Source organism: Danio rerio, chromosome 20 (assembly GCF_049306965.1).
Source record: "Danio rerio strain Tuebingen ecotype United States chromosome 20, GRCz12tu, whole genome shotgun sequence".
Taxonomy (NCBI): Eukaryota; Metazoa; Chordata; class Actinopteri; order Cypriniformes; family Danionidae; genus Danio; species Danio rerio.
In genome coordinates, this window is record NC_133195.1 from 5,879,078 (window position 1) to 5,902,732 (window position 23,655).

Consider the following 23,655-nt stretch of genomic DNA (forward strand, 5'->3'; position numbering starts at 1 on the left):
GAACTTGAGGTAAAAATAAAAAGCAACGCACACACATATACACTCCCCTGCATATGAGAAGAGGTGTGAGCCTTTGCCTTCTCCTCAGGCTGACAAACACCTTCGTTGTGACACTGATCTTAGCAGACATCCACACTGACACAGCAAAGTTTAATCTCTTCCTCTCTGTCTGCTTCCTTCTTCCTTTGCAATGCATCTTATTATTCGATTGTATCCTTCGCACACATTGGCAGACTAAAAACATTCAGATTTTATTGCCTATAAACTTCAATAACTTTATCACCTTCAGTGTTGACCTTAAAATTGATTGAAAACGTTCATTAAAAGTTGATGAATTTGTTATTGGCATTGTTTTTATGTCTGATTCAATAAAGCTATTGAATTATGCAATGCTGTTGGACTGTTCGGCTGGGATGTACAACAAAGCAAGCCTCTGCATCTAAAGCAATCTTAAAATTAGCTGTGTCTGTATCTGTATTCAAATAAAAGACTAACATGGACAGTTTCTCAAACTAGGAAATAAGGAAACAAAATGAAAATGGGGTACGTTCAGGAGTTAATTAAAGATTAAATGTTATTTGGCAAGTAAAATATGTCACGCCAATTACATAAATCACTTCTTAATTAAAGCCAATAGCCAAATAATTTAATTATTAAATTCAATTTAAAAGTGCATAAACAATAAGTCAATTGATAAATGATAAATACAATCAGAATTTCAGTGTGTGAAGGACAAGGCCGAAACCCGAAGATGAACAACAATTGTGATGTTCGCTCCCTCTGGTGGCACTGCATCAAAAATCGTCATTCGATTTTGCGATGTTACAACATGGGCTCAGGACTACTTTGGCAAAACTTTGTCAAGTACTACAATATGTAGTACTGTTACATGTTTTATGATGTTAAAGTGGGATGCTGTAACATTAAGTGAGACAGGTGTAATGTGTGCGACAGATCAATAATAAGGCAAGGTTCAGTTACTCTCATTTAAAGCTTTTACTCAATAATTGAATTGAAACATGTAACAATAATAAATGGGGGAGAAAAAAAACAAACAAACATTTATAATTATTATCTTTAAACAAGAACAACGAGTGTAAGCCAAATCAAAGAAATTAACAAAACAAAACAATCCTTAAATCTAATGTCTAAACTAGGCGTCAAAAAGAAACACAAATAAAAACCGAGATCTTCAGTGTGTACGACACCCGAACTAAACTAATCAAACTACAAAACTCAAAAATACACGGGTGGCAAAACACTCAAACTAATCTAACAAAACATCAATCGAAACTAAAACAAAACAAACCGGATAAGTCCGTTAAATCTTAGTTTAGAATCACACAACCATCATCATATGTTACTTAAAGCCAACAAAGTTCAACAAGCAACTCGAATTATCACAGTAACTGAGAGATCACAAAATAGACGAAGCATTTGCACAAACAAATTGCGTGGAGCACAAAGGGTACGCCGAGGCAGGGCGCACACCACACACTGGACTGACAGGGCTTTAAATACTTGCGGCTCGTCCTGGGATTGGTGGAACCGGAGAGCGTCATAATGATGATGGACAGAATAATAAACCAATAAGAAACCTAGGGTTGAGCAAACGGAGAGGAGGGTGAAAAAAAACAGGAAAAAAAAAACATAAATCATAACAAGTACCATAATAAATGCCTGTTAAATCTGTATTGTGGCAAAAAGGAAGCCCTATGTTAACAGTGTCCAGAAGGGTTGTTGACTTCTCTGTGCTCGGGGGCATCTGGGATGAACCATCACACAGTGAAAACCTGTTGTTGGAGCCATTTATAAATATTTATATTTTATTTCTTTATTTGTTGCATGATTGATTAAGATTAATAATATTATACAGTATTATTCTGTGTCACGGATCGAATGGTTTAGCAATAGGGATTAATTTCACCTACATGTCACATTAGTTCACCTGCTTACTTAAGGGCACACAGGTGATTGGTGATCATCTGGCAGGAGTAGCGGGGAGACAGTTTTTTGACCGTGTTTTTGTTTGTTGCATTTGTAAGACAAATAAAATGAATCTTGAGATATAAATGCTTGGCCGGGTCATAAATATCACTGCTCCTGTCAAAACGGGTCCATAATAACCAGATGGTGCCGGAGACCGTTATACCTGTACTTTGGAGGAATTGACATTGTGTGCACTAGACCGAAGAAGAAAAGGGTCATCCAAACTGTTACCAGCAACAGGTTCAAAAGCCAAGGTCTATCATGGTATGGGATTGTGTCACTGCCCTTTAAAACTGGAGCACAGTATGTGCCTTCTTTTGCCCTTGCAAGTTTCTGCAAAACAGTACAAAACCACATTCTGCAGACATTATAAGTCCTGGCTGCAGAGCAAGAGGATACATTTACTTAACTGGCCTGTCTGCAGTCCTGACCTGTTTCTAATAGAGAATGCGTGCAAATTATTACTTTTTTACTTACTTTTTATTTGCGTATTCCAACGTTTTCTGATTTGGGGTTGTACACAACAAAGGGGTTCAAAGCCAGTAGTTGTTTTGAAGGCAAATGACGTGAGTATGCACAGCATAAATGAGAACACCGCTCACAGATCCCTCTTTAAATTGACAATTTCAGTAGGATCCTTTACAATGATATGCAGTATTTAGTCAGGCTAGTAGTCAGGCAAATTTGACAACAAATATTTAAGTGTTATGAAATATGGAAATAATTATAAAACAACGTTCCTCAAAGAAAGATAGGAAGACATAACATCAATGCATAACATCAGTAAAGCAGATTTAAGGAATTTGGAGGAATTTCGGTACGCAAAGAACAAAGGTGCAAACCTAAGCTGAACACTTGTGATCTTCAATCCCTCGGGCAGCACTGCATCAAGACTTATCATTCATCTATAAGCGATATCACCACATGGGCTGAGGACTACTTTGGTTAACCTTTTTCAAGTACCACAATATGTAGTTACATCCGCAAATGCCAGTTTAAAATGTACTGTGCCAAAAGGAAGCCCTATGTTAACAGTGTCAAGAAGTATCGTTAACCAGTGTTGCCAGATAAAGTGGACTTTTCCCAGCCCAAAAGCTGTCTGAAACCCACCTTAACGTGCAAATCAATGCCGAAAATATTAGATTAACATTTTATTTAATTTTATTAGATTTGAATTTAATTTAAATTAATTTAAATTAACCCAGTTACTTTAACTGCCATACATTTTATGTTATCATTCTAATTCTAAAGGTTTTTTTTTTTTAATTAGCATAACTGTTTAATTAATAATCATATAAAAATTATTGGCTATATTAATGTAAAAAATTAATAAACAATCAATTTCCATAAAAAAAAGGTAAATAATAAACACTCTCAGTGCAGAGGCAGCGGCAGATACTTCATGGTGATGGTTTTGGTTGGGAGTGCCTTGGCTAGGATTACTAGCAGTTCAGTTTTGGCAAGAATAGGGTAAAGGTGATGGCTCTTCATTCAGCAGGAAATATCTGTCAGATATCCTGATGAGTAGGAATGGTTGGACCTTCTAGCTGGAATGAGAGGTAGATGTGGGTGTCATCAGCAGTGGTCGGAAAAGTAGTAGATAGATAGATAGATAGATAGATAGATAGATAGATAGATAGATAGATAGATAGATAGATAGATAGATAGATAGATAGATAGATAGATAGATAGATAGATAGATAGATAGATAGATAGATAGAGGACAAGTTTGGCTTGTGACCATTATTTCAGGATTTTTCGAAGTGCAAAAGGCAATTCTGTTTTACATAATGTGACCCCTTTAAGTCATTGTGCTTTTAAATAATGATGAAATCTACCTAACAGCTCAATATATGCTCATTTATCTTCTGTCCACCGTTCAGGTAGAGCACATGAATAATAGTTTTAAAAATGACCTTTTATTCTAGTTTGACAAATGCTGTTAGACCAGCACAGGAGAGACTGAGCTGTTTTTTTTTTACAAATCAAGGACAGAGATGCAGTTATCTGGGATAAAACAAAATGCAAAGGCCAGCACATTTGCAAACAAAAAGCTGTTTCTTCATTCTCAACCAATTGGCTTTTGTTCCACATGTCATCTACTTACATTTTAAATAATGACACTGAAGTTAAACAAAGGAGAATAACGACGCCAACCTCTATAATGTTATCAGCTGTCAGTGAGGGGTTAGATTTTATTTTAATGATTGTTCTTACCTTGGATGAAACTGCGGTCATACTGGAGATTGAGCTTGCGAAATTCTGTCGTACGGCTCTGCGAAAAGGGTCTGGATTAAACAAGATGGTTAGAAATTTAAAAAAGCAAGCAAAAAAAACTTTGCAGTGCAAAGTTCACCTACTATTATGGTGGTACGGTACTAGTTGTATGCTTTATAGCCAGTTTCCACTGTCAAAAGGTACCAAAAAGCGAATGGTACCATACCACTTTTTGGGGACCCTATCCAAGGGGTACCTAGCACAACAAAAGGACACCTAAAGGCAGAGCTAGATGCGTGGCTGAATGCTGTTGGTTTACAGAAAAACGTGAGTAGCGTGTGCACAAGCCAGGAGAATGGATTTGTTTCATATCGTTAATGAATCCAAATAAGGTCTAAATGTGTTTTCGGTATTTTGTATTTGTAACATTTCAAAGACTATAAATCTCTGTATGTGTTTATTTATTTTTATTTTATATAATTAAATATTTCACTTTTCCCAGAGATGGGTTGCGGCTGGAAGGGCATCCTATGCGTAAAAACTTGCTGGATAAGTTGGCAGGTCATTCCTCTGTGGCAACCCTGGATTGTGAAAGTGACTAAGTCGACAAGAAAATGAATAAATGAAATATTTCGCATCATCATAGATCTGCAGCTATAATCAAATCATAGGTTGGTTGGTTGGTTGGTTGGTTGGTTGGTTGGTTGGCTGGCTGGTTGGTTGGCTGGTTGGTTGGTTGGATTTGAGAAATGCTAGATCAATATAATCTTTACCACGTCTTTAAATAGATGAAAAAATACCCTTGACAGTTTGCTTATGTATGCATGTGCTATGTTAGTTAGTCAGTCAGTCAGTCAGTCAGTCAGTTAGTTAGTTAGTTAATTAGTTAGTTGGTTAGTTGGATGGTTGGTTGGTTGGTTGGTTGGTTGGTTGGTTGGCTGGCTGGTTGGTTTTTGTGAAATGCTAGATCAATATAATATTCACAACGTCTTTAAATAGATAAAAAAATAGCCTTTACAGTTTGCTTATGTATGCATGTGCTATGTTAGTTAGTCAGTCAGTCAGTCAGTCAGTCAGTCAGTCAGTCAGTCAGTCAGTTAGTTAGTTAGTTAGTTAGTTAGTTAGTTAGGTAGTTAGGTAGTTGGTTGGTTGGTTGGTTGGTTGGTTGGTTGGTTGGTTGGTTTTTGTGAAATGCTAGATCAATATAATCTTCACCACGTATTTAAATAGATTAAAAGTAGCCTTGACAGTTTGCTTATGTATGCATGTGCTATGTTAGTCAGTCAGTCAGTCAATCAGTCAGTCAGTCAGTCAATCAGTCAGTCAGTCAGTTAGTTAGTTAGTTGGTCAGTCAGTCGGTCAGTTAGTTAGTTAGTTGGTTAGTTAGTTGGTTAGTTGGTTGCTTGGTTGGTTGGCTGGCTGGTTGGTTTTTGTGAAATGCTAGATCAATATAATCTTCACCACATCTTTAAATAGATTAAAAATAGCCTTGACAGTTTGCTTATGTATGCATGTGCTATGTTAGTTAGTCAGTCAGTCAGTCAGTCAGTCAGTCAGTCAGTCAGTTAGTCAGTCAGTTAGTTAGTTAGTTAGTTGGTGGGTTGGTTGGTTGGTTGTTGTGAAATGCTAGATCAATATAATCTTCACCACATCTTTAAATAGATTAAAAAATAGACTTGACTATTTGCTTATGTATGCATGTGCTATGTTAGTTAGTTAGTTAAATAGTTAGTTAGTTAGTTAGTTAGTTAGTTAGTTAGTTAGTTAGTTAGTTAGTTAGTTAGTTAGTTAGTTAGTTCGTTAGTTAGTTCGTTAGTTAGTTAGTTAGTCAGTCGGTCGGTCGGTCGGTTGGTTGGTCGGTCGGTCGGTCGGTCGGTCGGTCGGTCAGTCAGTCGATTGGATGGTTGGTTGGCTGGCTGGTTGGTTGGTTAGTTGGTTTTTGTGAGAAAGGAAAATAATGTGTGTAGCAAAAAGTACAGGCAAGCTATTGTATAACAAACTATAAAATAACATTAATTGGGGGAACTTTAACAGACTGCTTGTCGCTTAGTTGTGTACATCGTTCTTTCATTTTCTTTTCAGCTTAGTCCCTTTATTAGTGCAGGGTTGCCACAGCGGAATTAGCCGCCAACTTTTCCAGCACGATTTTATGCAGCGGATGCCCTTCCAACCACAACTCATCTCTGGGAAACATTCACACACACACACACTCATACACTACCCAATTCACCTGTACCGCATGTCTTTGGACTGTGGGGGAAACCGGAGCACCCGGAAACCCACGCAAATGCAGGTAGAACATGCAAACTCCCCACAGAAACGCCAACTGACCCAGCCTAGGCTCGAACCAGCGGCCCAGCGACCTTCTTGCTGTGAGGCGACAGCACTACCTACCGCACCACTGCGTTGCCCTGTGTATATCTTGTTACCATTTAGACTGCCCTGTCAATCATCATGTCACAGTTTATGTCCTCCAGATTTAATTTAATTTCGTTCCCTATAGGGGAGAAATGAGGTAGGATAATTATTCGTCAATTGTTGAACTGTCATGCGAAGAAATGTGCTTAAGTGACAGCATAATCATGCGGTAATAAACAAACATAAACATTTTTTCATACATTAATGTTTCTTTTGTGGAATACTTAAATGTCCCTTGATTTTTATTATTATTATTTTTTATACTGAGCTATTTGTGTTTTTATTGTCCTCATATAACCCTCTCAGGAATCTTTTTTGCATTTTTCCCCAAATATATTCATACATGTGAATGTTTATTATGCTTTTTAGACATCTCTGCACAATGTAGGTGGTGTTACATTTTACCACAATTGTAAGAACAGTCAGTAAAAACCTGACCCACACACATATACTCTATACGTTCCTCCACATGGCTGAGGAAATGTGGCTCTCAGCAAGCAGTCATGTGGGAAATTGACAAATCTCCAGAACAGAGAAATAGATGTGCATGGCAGGGTTATGGTAACAGATCTTAACACACACACACATGCACAAACACACATGCACATTGCACATGCACACACAGACACGCGTGCAGGCACAATCTTGTGCTGAGATCTGCTCTCTCTCTCTCTCTCTCTCTCTCTCTCTCTCTCTCTCTCTCTCTCTCTCTCTCTCTCTCTCTCTCTCTCTCTCTCTCTAAACAGCAAACCATCTGGATCCTGTAAATGGTCTTCTACTGCCCTCTGCTGTTCAGTGACCTAACTTTTTATAATAATAATAATAATAATAATAATGATAATAATAGTGATAATAATAATGATAATAATAACAATAACAATAATAATAATAATGATAATAATGGAAGCTTTTCAAAAAACTGCTATGATGCATTTAACACTCCTCAGCATCTTAAATGCTTAAAAGTCATTAAATATTTTAATAAAAATCATATATATATATATATATATATATATATATATATATATATATATATATATATATATATATATATATAATATTATCTTTGCATCAAATTACAAAAAACATAATTACTGCTTGCATGAGGCAAGTATGTATCATTCATTAGGTATAATAATAATAATAATAATAATAATAATAATAATAATTATTATTATTATTATTATTATTATTATTATTATTCATTTTACTTCGGCTTAGTCTCTATTTTAGAGGTCACCACAGTGGAATAATCTGCTATTAATATTATTGTTGAAAAAAATAGTCAAGACAACTGAACAGTAGAGGGCAGTAGAGGACTGTCTACATGATGGTTTGGTGTTCAGCGAGAGAGAGGAGGTTTTTTTCTTATTGTTCCTATTTTTATTTTTCTTCTACTTCTTAGTCTTCCTATTTTGTTATAATACTAGTGTATTAGCGTAAACTTTTATTATATGATTATTTATGCATTTGGGCTATTTCCTTTGGGCTATTTTTTTTGTCATGTACATAACAAGCCTGTTGTGATGAATCTGAAAACTGGACTGACAGTTTCAATTTGCTTGAACTTCTATTTGAAGCTGCTTTGACAGTGCAAGTTGTAAAAGCGCTATAGAAATAAAGATGAATTGAATTGAATGTGGTTATGTAAAGTTACGATAGCACAGACATCTCAAACTACACTGCAAAAAATGCTTGTTTAGATTTTTTTGTCTTGTTTTTAGTCTAAATATCTAAAATTTCTTATATCAAGAAGAATTTTCTACACAAGCACAACATATTGTCTTGTTTTGAGAAATAATATGCTATTATTAAGTGAGTTTTTCCTTAAAACAAGCTAAATAATCTGCCAATGGGGTAAGCAAATTAATCTTGCTTTTTCTTTTGACGTAAGATTATTTTGCTTACCACATTGGCAGATTATTTTGCTTGTTTTAAGGAAAAACTCACTTAATAATGGCATATTATTTCTCAAAACAAGACAATATGTTGTGCTTGTGTAAAAAAATTCTTCTTGATTTAGGAATTTTTAGATACTTGGACTAGAAACAAGACAAAAAATCTAAGTAAGAAAAGCATTTTTTGCAGAGTATCTTTGTATTTAAATCGACAAAAGTTGACTAATGGCACTTAATGACAGTTGTCTTTAGCGTACATAAAATTGAATTCTTGCTTTTGACGGATCGTGTAATGATTGTAAATTTTTAATGACGATCTTAAAAAAAGCATTATGTCTGCTGTGAATTTGGCTGAAGAGAAGCGGAGAGCATGAGACTGATTCCTGTGACGCTCCAGGTACAGACTAGTCTTTGCTGAGGTCCAGCTTCCAGCCTCCGGCGCCTTGACTGCAGCTCTGCACAAGACATTTGGCCAGAGGAGAAACGGTCGTGCCCAACTGAGCCTGGTTTCTCCTGAATTCTTCACTTTCACCAATTGGTGAAGTTTTTTCCTCGCCACTGTCGCCACTGGCTTGCAAAGCTCGGGATCTGTAGAGCTGCGCATTGATGGATTTGCTCTTCAGTGTTTGGACTCCCAGTAGTGATTATTAAACCACACTAAACCGAGCTAAACTAAACTGAATGTAAAGTCTAAAAAAGCAGCACGAGTGGTCTTCAATGAACCTAAACGAGCACATGTAACTCCACTGCTAGTCCGTTTGCACTGGCTGCCAGTTGCTGCTCGCATCAAATTCAAAGCTCTGATGTTTGCCTACAAAGTGACTTCTGGCTTTGCTCCTTCTTATCTGCTCTCACTTCTGCAGATCTATGTGCCCTCCAGAAACTTGCGTTCTGTGAATGAACGTCACCTCGTGGTTCCATCCCAAAGAGGGAAGAAATCACTTTCGCGAACGCTCAAGCTCAATCTGTCCAGTTGGTGGAATGAACTCCCTAACTGCATCAGAACAGCAGAGTAACTCGCTACTTTCAAGAAACGACTAAAAACTCAACTATTTACTCTCCACTACACTTCCTAATCTGCAATTGCCTCTCTGAATATCACACTAACTGTACCAAAAAAAAACAAAAAAAAAAATACTAATACTACTAATACTTCCCTTCTTAGACTTAACAGACCTGAAACTTGCCTATAGCACTTATTCATTGTTGCTCTTAGTTGCGAAAATTGCTTCCTTGTCCTCATTTGTAAGTCGCTTTGGATAAAAGCGTCTGCTAAATGACTAAATGTAAATGTAAAACTGAACTGCACGGTTTCAATTTACTATAATCTTCTATGTGAAGCTGCTTTGATATAATCTACATTGTAAAAGCGCAACACAAATAAAGGTTAATTGAATTGAAAATTTAAAGAAATCCTATAGGTAATTTGCAAAGGCTAGAATTTGGAGACTGCAGTGGACATGAATGGCTGTAAATTACCAGTATAGCTTGCTCTGATACTAGGAAGCCAACCCGTATTCCTAAAATGATGAATAGAAACTGTCATGTGTTTAATCAAATATAATTTCCCAAATGCAATTCAAATCAATGAATGTACACGCGCGTCCGTACAAATGTGCAATTTAAGAACTGCAAACACTGCGCAGCCAAATGGTTTCATATTTCCACATTACAAACAGCACCCAATTAGCTTATTTAGCATATGAAAAGCCGACAGTCATTTCAAATCCTGTACTTGAAATTGGCGATTGGCAAGCATTGGAATTTCAACTAGAATCGCTTACGTCTTGTGCTAAGTAGTTTCCTGATCAACAGATAGATTTCATCATACACACAAGATCAAATCTCTGTGTACACACAATTTATAAATGAGGCCCTGATTGTGGCTGCGAGAATCAATTAAAATTGACATACCTTTATTTGTTGAACTCTCCTTTTAAATTGTAACAAGCACATTTAGCTTAACGTAATATTGTTTTAATAGCATTCACAGCCAGCATGACTGAAGATGTTTAAGACATGCACATCACACTGACGGGCGCACATATAATGCTCATCATTGTGCCCAATGACTCATGTATTAAATGCACTCTCCTCCATCATTACACAAAGGCTGGCAGCTCCTTTTTTAGCCAAAGGCCTATTTTTTCTTCGCTATTAAAACTCAAGGCAGGTATTTCACGCCTGGTTGCATTTTTTAATCCCCTTTTCCACCCAGAATCCCATCTCAGGGCTACGCTGTAGCATTATAGCCTGCAACAAAACAGAAAATAAGTGACTTCGTTAAAATTATTCCTCGTGTGTAAAAGAGAAATGAGGGAGGAGGAACGTAATAAGAAATACAGAGCGGATTGCACGACAAAAAGTGAAACAAAAGTTGAATTAGAAGGGATAGTGTTGCAATTAAAGGTCTGCATATTATCAGGAGAGTATGAACATGAAGAAAAAGCGGTACACCGCAACATTTATAAAGTTGGAACGTGTTTGTGTAGGTGAATGAGTGCACTGCTCACTCAAAAAAATCAACTAGGCATGTATTGGATTTACAAAATAAAAATTTGTCAGATTGAAAAAAAACAAATCAAGTTTACCTATGTTAAATGATTAATTCATGTTATTTGAAACTGAATCAAGAAATAATCAAATGAATTTGATCAGAACATGTTGATTCAATGAGACTGAGACGCTTCAAATCGACAACTCTCACTCTGGAGAGTCACTTCGCGCATATCAATAGGTGGCGGTAGTGCGTTTGGATGTCACCATACGAAAACAACAAGAAGAAGTATCACCGCGTGTTTTCGGCACAAATGTGAATGTTTTCATGTGATACAACAGCAAGCTTTTTGCTAATTCATATTTGTTAAATATTTAATACCAAAATATTGTCACGCAATGTTACTGTATTTGTTGGTTTGTTTTTATTAGGCCAAGGTTTGCCTTACATATTCCCAATAAGATTAGTGTCCTAAAGCATAGTTTGGGAATTGGTTTTCCCAAGAGCTTGAACAGCGCGGCGCGTCTTCTCCTGTGAGGGCGTTGAGGAGAGTTGAAATCAAGTCAACTTTATGGTATGAGCTATGACGCGGTTTGGCGGGAAGCAATCAGAATGAAGTAGTCCGGAGTTCACAGACCTGTGAACTTTGGTTCCGTGCACAGTTGTTCCCAAGAGTTTGATTATTGCGGTTGCCGGATTTTTAATTATTGAAAACCGCGACAACGTGCGTGCCCTGCGGGCCCGTCCACTACGCCACTGAGAACGTGCTGACGTGAGACGTCTGCTTTAGCCAATCACAGTCAGACGCATTCACATCCGCGCGGTTTATGAGAATAAAAGCCTTTGAACATTTTTCCAGACACATTTAGGTGCTAGAAATTAGGCAGATAACGTTTATATGTTCATCTTAATGCCAACTGTGTAAATAATTATCGATAAGATGCTTATGATAAGCCGTTGTTTGTTTACCTTAAGGCCGTGAAACAGCCCGTGAGCGCCTGCACACACACATATCATGCAAGTCCTATATGACTCTGTTCACGCGCCATCCCCACAAATCAAGTTTGGCTTTAAATGCAGCTACTTTATCTGCCAACTTAAAAATAATTCATTCTTGTGCGGCCCGGTTCTGATTGATCCACGGTTGGGGACCACTGCTTTAAGGGACATGGGGAAACACATTTTTTTTTTATAATTATATGTACTTTTTTTTTCTCAACAGAGGCATCAATCCTAAGCTATGATGGCAGCATGTACATGAAGGTGGTGATGCCGACGATCATACATACAGAAGCAGAGGACGTGTCTCTGAGGTTCATGTCCCAACGTGCTTTTGGCTTGTTGATGGCTGCCACGTCACGTGAGTCTGCAGACACACTACGACTAGAGCTGGACAGCGGCCGTGTCAAACTGATCGTCAATTTAGGTATTGTATACCGTCCTTTTTTTTTTTGGCATCCTCATCTCTCTTCTTCAGTCGTCCGTTGTTTATTATGTTACTGAATGTTATCATCTCTCTAACACTACAACTAAATTGTTATTGTTTTGTTGAGCTGCATGGTTTTCATTTTCTCGCTTCATGGACAGACGAGCTCTCTCATCACAGTCTCACTTAACCTCTGACCTCATGATCGAAGCGGCACATTTGCAGTGTTCATTCTCGAACACAATCCCATTGGCTTACTCACACATGAGGAATTTTTTGAATTATATTAATAGAAGCTGTGCTTATAATAGGGTTGGGTGATATATTGAGTGCGTGTAAATGAAATTCTTGTTCACCTCATTTTCTGAACTAAATTATCAATGACCTAAATGCATGTTTGAGTAAATCACTATTTCTGCAAAATCAAATCTTGTGCACTCTGTAGCAAAATTAGCTCAGTATATGAATATTAATGATTAATAATGAGTTATTATTAGTTATTATTATTAATATATTATATATTAGGGGTGTCAAAAATAATAGTTTTTACTATTTGTAATACAATTTTGTCATTTAATACAAACAGTCAGATATATAAACTGTAACTTTAAACAAAACGAGCATTTAGCAATTAATATAAACAAATATAAATATCCAGCTCAATTTCTGATCCTTGTCTAGTTCTCTTACACCCCTTTGATTGGTCACACCCTCAAAAAAAAAAAAAATGGTTGCTATTGGCCTTTGCGCGCTGCGTTCTTCATAGATGAGTGATGCTGATAAGCGGCAGGCGGCAGCGGCGATCTCACAGCTGATGTATGATAGACACGGTGGAGAAAACTCTGCAGACACGTGCTTGTTTCTGGATGCAAAAGTAACGCTGTAAAACAGCGAAGAAAAGCCACGCCAGCAGGTCAAATGGGCCACTGTGTGTGTGTGAGAAAGAGAGAGAGAGAGAGAGAGAGAGAGAAAGACAGAGACAGAGACAGAGACAGAGCGAGAGACAGAGCGCACACGCGCGAGAGAGAGAAATGGAGTAGGCTACTTTCATTCTCTCGATATCAGTGAAATAGGGGCTATTGTTGTATATGTCAGTGAAAGACTGATCCAGCAAACACACGCAGTGAAATTGTGCACAGTTTATGAGTTTTAAGTAGTTAAAGCGATGTAAATACTCGCGATCGCCTCCCTCGCGACAGAGCGCAAATGAGGTAAATGACGTCAGTAATAACCGGTTATAATTATTACTGAACCGATACCGAATTGTCCGCGTCTGCATCGCAGTACACCGAAAAAATTATTATTTTTGACACCCCTAATATAAATATATACATACATTTTAATACAAGAAATGCTGCTGTGAAGAAAATATAAAACTGTGTATGGAAAGCACCGTCAATGCACCGTGATGCACCGAAATATTGAATTGAACCAAATCGATGGCATGATAATCGTAACCGAACCGAACCGTGAGACTAGTGTAAGTTCACATATATATATATATTTATATGTTATATATTATTAGTAAGTTATTATGTTACGATCTCTATTTTAAATATGTCTTGTGAACTAAAGACAACGTAACATAAACAACCGCCAAAGTGCTCCAGCTAAATTATTTATTACCATAACATAACCAGAAAAACAATCCAAAATGACAAGAGATGGGAAGCCCAACAACATAAAAATATAACAACCAAACAAACCTAAAGCAGGTTGGAGCTCCCCACTCCCAACAAATATCAAAAGGAAAGCAGAAAGGAAAACACGACAATAAAGTCGTCAAAAACTGTGGTGGCGTAGAGGAATGAGTGGGGTCGCGAGAATTCCGCTTCCGTCTGTTTTAAAGGCCTGACGCCACCAAATCAACCAATAGAAAACTGAGGAGGGAATAAAAAGACAAACAAGATCATTTGAAAGTTATAATTGACAGTATGACAGTATGTTGTACAGTATGTTTTATTTCTTTTTTCTTCTTGGGGGTCTGTGTATAACTGTGCGTTCACACCGAAAGCGTGGAGAGCGTCAAAATTTGCTCTGGCCACCCTGGCGTCAATGCCTTCACAGCTCTGGTGGCGAGGGCATCAAAATTCACTACATCGATCTTGTATTTAAAAGAGTCATTGCAGCAAATCAGTTACATTCCCACATAAAAACATGCTTTGTAGCATAAAAATGTTGCGCATATTTTATCAAATTAGTTTAACTTAAAATAAAGTTGTTGCGTGCAGTTTGGCTTTGCTCCACTTATCCAATATGTGTTCGTATGTCTGAAATATTCTGAAGTCATTGTAGTTAGCATGAGATGAGATTCCCTCTTTTTTAAAGAAAAAACACACTGTAAAACCCAACAGTCAACTTTATCAAACGAAATGAGTGCAGTTAACTCAAAATTGACTGAAAGTTAATTCTACTTTAATTCTAGTTTTGAACTCAGTGTTGAAGGTAGTGAGTTAACTAAATACCTCATTACTTCTACTTAAACGGAGTAAATTCACAGTACTCATATTGATTAGTTTTTTTTTAACTCAAATGGATTCCTCAAATGGTTTGAGTTGCCTTAACTTATTGGGTTTTTCAGTACTCAATTGGTTTGAGTTCGAATTTAAATAGTTTTACTGCGCTCAAATTGCTTCGTTTACTAAATGAATTAAGTTCACAGTACTCATTAGGATTAGTTTTTGAACTTAAATCACTTGTTGCAATCGGTTTCCTCAAATGGTTTGAGTTACCTTAACTTTTTTTGGGTTTAACAGTGTATATATAAAGACCTTGAGGGAGAATGCTTCTGATAAGTCTTTATCAGTCACAAGGAGACAATGTAAAACTGATATATACAATCAATGAATGAATGAATGAATGAATGAATCAATCAATCAATCAATGAATCAATCAATCAATCAATCAATCAATCAATCAATCAATCAATCAATCAATCAATCAATCAATCAATCAATCAATCAATCAATCAATCAATCAATCAACCAACCAACCAACCAATCAATCAATCAATCAATCAATCAATCAATCAATCAATCAATCAATCAATCAATCAATTAATTAATCAATCAATATATCACCCAGCCCTAAATGATTTGGACAGTTTTGTTTTGTTTTGTTATGGTAAGGTGCTTTTAACTATCATATGCACTTTTCCATAACAACTCTTTCATGTTCTCAGGAAAATAGTTACCCATTCCCATCCTTTGCTCTTAACGGCATTTATCATGCCATGTTTAAAGATGGTACTCACCCCTTCAACGGCCTTTAGCCTGCGGCCATGTTGCAAACAGCCCGAGACCAGAGCATCCAGCACACCTGTATTTGGTGGTCAAGGCACCACCCACAAAACACACACACAGTCATTTCTACATAAAATACTTAAATATGTGCATGCAACATGTCACAACAATGGGCCAGATTATCCATTCTTATCAACTGCTTACATTAATCAAATTGTTCTTTACAATTGCAACTCTTCACACTTAACATAAATCAATTAGAATAAACTAACGACCAACATTTAGTATTTAAAACATTTGTTTACTTATTTTATTTTATTTATTATAGTTTGTTTTATTTTATTTTATTTTTAAATGTATTGTAAGTATTTGTATATGAATATTTATATTTGTTATCACAATTAGTTTTTTAGAAATATATTTTATTTTTATTTATTTATAAGTAAAATTTTTATATGTATTGGTAGTATTATTTATTATATGATTATTTATAATTGTTATAATTTTTAGATTTAATTAATTTAAATTAAACTTAATTTTTTTTCTTTTTTTCTATTATATTTTATTTTATTTTATTTTTTATTTTATTTAATTTTTAAACATATTCTTAGTATTATTTATTATATGAATATTTATAATTGTTATAATTTTTTAATTTAATTAAATTAAATTAAACTTAATTTATTTATTTAATTGTTTTATTTTTATTTTTTATTCTATTTTATTATTTTATAATTTATTTTATTTGTTATCATAAATTGTTTTTTAGAATTATGTTTTATTTAATTTATTTTATTTTGTTTACAATTTTATATGTATTGTTAGTATTGTTTATTATATGAATATTTTTATTTGTTATTGTTTTATACATTTATTTTTAATTTAATTTAATTTAATTTAATTTAATTTAATTTAATTTAATTTAATTTAATTTAATTTAATTTAATTTAATTTAATTTAATTTAATTTAATGTACAAACACAATACAAGTTGGTGTGATGCTAGTGCTTTTTGGACCGAGGCTGTTTGCTCCCACTTTTCTGTTGCGGTTGACAGCACATGAAAAAAACAAAAAAAAAAAACAATGTCCATATGAATTCCAGCCCAGATAACGATTCCAATTACAAAAACAATTTGACGTTTTCAGTAACATTATTCAGTTAGTGTCTTGACAAGTCATTTGAGTGATGATGAAGAAAGAAAGCATATAAGAAAATATTGGGGCTGATGAATCCATTTGGCTTAGAGCAGGCAGCCATTATAACTGGATTACTACTCAACATGGAGCATATTAATAAACGGCTAGTGTGGATGCTCAAAATGGGAGACAAAAATAAATACTATGAATAAATATAAAAACATACACTGCCTGAAAAAAAATGACATGCTTCTGGATTGTTATGTTTGGCAATCATTATTTGAATCTTAACTGGTGTATTGTGTAGCTCCTAAAATAACCATGCCTAACATGGCTATATTCAAGAATTACAAAAGTAAGATTCATCTTGCTCGAATTGTAAAAAAAGGCTTAATTTTCACATATGTATTGACCACCAATTAAGCTTTACCCAGTTAAATGTTTTTGTGATGTTGTGGAGTAGTCTTCAGAAAGTGAATTGTATAAGAAACAGAGAGTATAGAATAACCTTTAGCTTTGATTATAGTGTGAATTTGTCATGGCTTTGTTTTGAAAAAAAATATGCAATGTCACAGTATATTCCCATGAAGAATTGTATTTAGTTTCATACGCAGTTATGTTTTGATAATGGGCGCAATCCCATCTGACTATAATGCATTCACTGTCTGCTTCAGCACATCTCAAGAATTTCACTGGGGCTCATGTCAATTGGTGGTCACTTTTTGAAAATTATGCTTTTTTTTAGGTAGTGTATAACAATCTCTGAAAGTTAAATTGATATAGGAGAAATATTAGTAATACTAAACATACACAGGTTTAACATAAAGCCAATAAATTGGTAAAACAAATCTAAGATTTTGCCTGGAATACTCAAAGGACTGCTGGAAAGTAATCCAAAATGGCTGCTGCTCCATGTGCTTGTCCCCGGAAGGTGGTGTTTCTGTAATTGAATGTCTGCAGCTGTATCCTTGAAGGCCGCGGTTTCATCTGTCACTTGTTCTTCCCCATCTAGACTGTGGCAGGATAAACTGTAACAACAGTAAGTCTTTACTCAGTTTGTTGTACTTATTCTTTTAATATCCTGTTGAATTTTTTTTTGACTTTTTATCTTTTAATGAATGCTTTGAGATATATAGACCTTAGCTAAGGACTTTTATTATTATTATCATTAGTAGTAGTAGTTGCTATCTATAGAGCCATTTAATTGTTTGGACTTGTTACATCCTTTCTTCATTGTTATTTTCAGTAGTTTAGATTAATTGTAAGTCATTAACCCAGAGAATAAGTCAAAACTTTCATTTATTTGAATTCTTTTAGAGTCATCTCTCTTTCTCTAATTTAACGCACTGAACGGGTTTCCAATTGTGCTTGACATTTTTTATTAACTTACTTAAAACATTAAATATGTATTTAAAAGATGTTATTGAAGATATGAGAAAGATTCATTAATGATGTTTAAATCAAGTAAGTGGTAGTTATCATCCGTGTCATTTTTTTGCAAGCTATTAAATGTCATTATTATTTATTTATTTATTTATTTATTTATTTATTTATTTATTTATTTATTTATTTATTTATTTATTAATTTTTATTTAATTTTTTTTTTTAAGAATAGTTTCCAGAAGTGAAACCAAACCATTTTGCCAGACCTTTTTAGCTACCAATTACCAAATTGAACTGTTATTACAAGCAGTGTTGCACTTCTGTGTATATTAAAGTTGTCTTCTTCAAGGAGAACCAAATCATCCATTGAGTTGAAGTCAGGACAGGAGGTCACTTTGAAGAAATGTATACATTAATAAGTATAACTCTTTAAATCTGTTTTGTACAGTATATCTGTTTAAGGCAATGCAATCTCATAGCAATTCGTAACTTTTAGATTTAGTGTATAGTTTGTATGAATTCGTACAATTTAATTTGTACAGTTTAGTACAATTTGCTAATCACCCAATGATGGTTGGGGTTAGGGGTGGTGTTGGGTGCCATGCCTCCTTTTTAAAAGTGTACATTTTCTTTCAACTGAACTCGTACAAATTCGTACGAATTAGCCACTAAACTGACTAAACGGAAAATAGTTACGTTTCTTCGTGAGATCAGGCTGGTTTTAGGAGCTAGTTCATTTTCAATGTTTAGAAAGCAGCAAAACACAAGCAGTTTTATTCACAGCTGAGAGTGTTCATGCACTCTAAACCTTTTAACTTTCATAACAATTGTACTTCTTATGTTTTATTTAATTTTTTGATATAAATATTTAGTCTTTTTGTAAGCGACAGCCTTAAAAACACATATACTTTTCCCATGCCTTCTTCACCTCATGGGGCTTTGGTGAAATCCAGCTGTAATGTAGCCAGTTTATTTATGACCATAAACATTTGTTTATATATATATATATATATATATATATATATATATATATATATATATATATATATATATATATATATATACATATATATATGGTTGCGACCCAGGCTCATTCTGGAAACGTAGCCCCGCGGACGTTTCTGGAGACTGCGAAATACATCCCGAGGGAGGTACGTATTTGTGCAGTTTTTGTTTTCGCGAAACCGCGAGAGGCCGCTGTGCGCACTTTTTCTCATCTCGAGCGGCTCTCGCGAGCGCCGTTTGTTCCATTTGCGCCTGCGCTGTTCTCGCTTAAAGCAGCTGGAGGCCGCTGTCGAGGGACCGTCTGTCCGACTGACTGAATGACTAAATGATTGACTGGGCAAACGGCCAATCGGCCGACCCACCCTCCTCTTCCTCCTCCTTCCCTAAACCCAACCGGTTTTACCCATTGTCCCACTCACCCGCTTCCCTAAGCATTCCCCAAGCAATGATTTACAAAAGCTGTCCAGAAAAAAAAAAGCCATCGTCTGATTTTGACCGCGTTTTCATATTTCACCATATTCTTTCCCTGTTATGAACTCGTTCACTTAATTTTTTGGATTCTGTTTTTTGTCTTACCTGATTTCTGGAACCGCTCGTCCCCTGACTCGAACCCAGTCGTCACCATCACAGGCTTCCCTCCGGGTCTCCGCTCCGCTGACAAACACAACGAGCTAACCGGTCGAACTGGTTGTGGTGGGAAAGCCCTCCACATGGAGGTGAACTGTCAACCGGCGAGCGCGAAGAGGAGCGGCGTCACACCGCTCCATATCGTTTGCTTTAAAAAATGAAATGCAGTAATAACGTACCTCCGGCCATGTAAATCACGGTCTCCAGAAACGACCGTGGGACTACGTTTTCAGAATGAGCTTGGGTTGATATATAGAGTTGAAGTCAGAATTATTAGACCGCCTTTGAATTATTATTATTTTTTTTTATTTCCCAAATTATGTTTAACAGAGCAAGAAAAGTTTCACAGTATGTCTGGTAATATTTTTTTTTCTTCTGGAGAAAGTCTTATTTGTTTTATTTCAGCTAGAATAAAAGCAGTTTTTAATTTTTTAAACACTATTTTAAGGACAAAATTATTAGCCTCATCCACAGAACAAACCATAGTTATACAATAACTTGCCTAACTACTCTAACCTGCCTATAGTTAACCTAATTAACCTAGTTAAGCCTTTAAATGTCACTTTTAGCTGTATAGAAGTGTCTATACACCAGAAGTGTTCTGCAATACATTAAAAACACAGGTACATAGGTACATTGTATTTAGTTTTTGCAATACATAGTACTACATAGTAGTTAAGGGCACTTAATATAAAGTGGGACCATATTTTTTTTCTCAGACATTAATCTTTTGAATTTTTTCTTTACCTGTATTTTTAAACATGGTTATTATTTTTTTATGGTCATTATTTTTTTAATGCTGAAAAGCAAGATATTTGATTTAACCTATAGTACACTAACTTACAGTATGAACATCATTCTCAGGTAAAGGACCAGAGACATTGTATGCTGGCCAGAAAGTCAATGACAATGACTGGCACTCTGTCAGAGTTACGCGGCGTGGTAAAAACATCAAACTTATGGTGGATGATGATGTAGCTGAAGGTATGCATGCAGCATAGTCTTTACAAAACAAATCAGTATCTGCCCTTATAATAGATGAATCCAGAACTTATCACTTTACCAAGTCTTTTCATTCACAGGTCAGATGAATGGTGATCACACTCGGCTAGAGTTTAGTAATGTTGAGACTGGAATCCTGACGGAACGGCGATTTGCCTCCACGGCTCCGTCTAACTTCATTGGTCACCTGCAAGGCCTGAAGTTTAATGGCCTCCTCTACATCGACATGTGCAAGAACGGAGACATCGAATTTTGCGAGCTCAATGCTCGTTTTGGGATGCGCTCCATCGTGGCTGACCCTGTTACCTTCAAGACTAAAGGAAGCTATCTGGGACTTGCTACACTCCAGGCGTATAGCACAATGCACCTCTTCTTTCAGTTTAAAACCACCTCTGGTGATGGATTCATTCTCTTTAACAGTGGAGATGGGAATGATTTTATTGCCGTGGAGCTTGTCAAAGGGTGAGTGGACGTTGAGAATTCAAAGCAAAGTTTGCTAGATAAATAATAAGAGTTTTGTTTTCAAAAAATGTCTAATAAGGGTCCAAACATAGTCATCTTGGCTAAAACAAGGCTAAATTTGAGCTGTCAGTGAAAATCTAATAGACGTCTAAGAATAAGCCAAAACCAGACTAGTCTTCAATAGGATTTGCCAGGATTACCAAACTTCTAGACCTTCAGGTACTGTATAGAGAATCTGATTTACTCCAAAAAATAAAAATAAATAAATAAATATCTTCCCCACAATGGTATTTTCTGGTATTCTAAACGGTTTATTCAGTGAGTATAAAGGCAAATAGTCATTGCACTACACACATGTCAAAATAAATGAGGTGAGGCTTTGTGGAAAATAACACAGCAGCAATAGCAGTCATTAGATTCAGTGAAGCTGACTCTACACTATACAGTATGTGCAGACAGCGTGAGAGAGGAGAGAGTACTGCATATCGAATTAGATGTGTTTTCTTGCAGATACACTCTTTTTCATGTCATCAGATTCAAGCACAGATGCTGACAAGCTGTACACAAAAAGATGCTTACATTTGTATTTTCTGCTTGGATACAAGTCTGGTGGCAGTGTTTTTATCTTAGTGTTGACACCCTGGTGGATCAGTTCTGAACAGCTAGTCATTGATATTTTGCTTCACAGTAAACAATCAAACCTTTTAAGTCTGTTCACCAAATGTGCCCATTAGGTGGCAATAGTGAGTCTCATATTAGTACTATTACTGTGTTTTCTCCATTGTTTTAAGTGTTGCCATTTTCATATCCCTACTGAAAAAAACAGCTTAAACCAGCCTAGGCTGGTTGGCTGGTTTTAGCTGGTCAAGCAGGCTGGTTTTAGATGGGTTTTAGCCACTTCCAGGCTGGTTTCCAGTAATTTCCAGCCTGGTCTTAGCTGGTCAGGCTGGGAGATGCCTAGCCAGGTTAGCCAGGTTAGGAGCCCAGCCAAAACCAGGTATGTCCAGCTCGAACCAGGCTGGTCAAGCTCGTTTTAGCTGGTTTTAGCTAAAACCAGGCTGGGAAAGGCTGGAAACCTGCCTGAAAAATGGCCAAACCCCTCTAAAACCAGGCTGGTTGACCAGCTAAAACCAGCCATCCAGCTTAGGCTGGTTTAAGCTGTTTTGAATATATATGTTTTAAGTGATATGAAAATGGCAACACTTAAAACAATGGAGAAAACAGAGTAATAGTACTCATTTAGATCACATCTTATTTTGATGGTCTGTTTGTAAAATTTAAGTTGCATATATGCCAACTAGTTCTCATTTGATTATACTGTAGGTAGACTCTTAGGGTTGGGGTAAGGGTAAGTGTAAGCTGACATGTTCTTGCAAAGTTTCTTATAGTCAGTTGAATGTCGGTTGAAGGAGCAGTATCAACAGATATTAAGAAAACAGTCTACTAATACTGAAGCGTACCATCAAAATGTAGTGATATTAAAAATTTAAAACAGATGTAAAATTGATTTCGCATTTCCTCTGGAAGGTAGTGGGATACAAGACAGTGATTATGCAGAAATTGTGTTTTCACTAAGCTCAGATGTATCCCTCCACAGGCTCGTGTGCATGAATAAACCTTTAATTATTTAGCTTCCGGAGGTGTATGACATGTAGAATCCCAATCAATCAATCAATCAATCAATCAATCAATCAATCAATCAATCAATCAATCAATCAATCAATCAATGAAAATCCCCTACTTGGTCGATCTCAGTTTAAATTTTACTAGAAAGCATTGCTAGATGTATTTAGGTATTCAGCATGGGCATTGCTAGGCCTATTTTAAGGCTATGGCTGTAGCCCCCCTTTATTTCTACTCAGCCCCCCTAAAACTTTTAGGATTAGCTCATAAACTGTACGCTAAATTATCTAAATTACTAAATTAAAAAATACTTCTTATTTATTATTATCATTCAAATCGTAAAATATGTGAATTAGCCTGTAAGTTTACAAATATATATATATATATATATATATATATATATATATATATATATATATATATATATATATATATATATATATATATATATATATATATATTTATATTTATATGTGAGTCATTTAATTAGAAAAGTAGCAGTTTATTTATTTAATACATGGAAACAAAATGCACTTGAATATAGAAAGTGTTTTTTACTACAGTAAACAGGTGGGTTGATCCTATTTGGCTCAGTCAGAACTCAATGGCTATTCCAGTCAATGTCATACAGTGGAATACTAGTATACAACCCTACCATATTAAACAAACATTTTCAAGTGTATTAATACTTATAAATGTAATATTATATATATGTGTGTGTGTGTGTT

The 23,655-nt window shown here is 35.6% G+C and overlaps 1 protein-coding gene across 51 annotated transcripts in view; it reads left to right on the top strand.

Annotated features, from left to right (window-relative positions):
- Positions 1–23,655, top strand: part of nrxn3b (neurexin 3b) — a 420,076-nt gene that overhangs the window by 161,625 nt on the left and 234,796 nt on the right. For 35 of the 51 annotated variants that reach the window (XM_073933143.1, XM_073933144.1, XM_073933109.1 and 32 more), the window contains 4 exons: positions 12,242–12,445; positions 17,838–17,864; positions 20,705–20,824; positions 20,923–21,304. In XM_073933143.1, coding sequence (XP_073789244.1) covers positions 12,242–12,445; positions 17,838–17,864; positions 20,705–20,824; positions 20,923–21,304 — 733 coding nt within the window. 51 annotated transcript variants of the gene reach the window in all.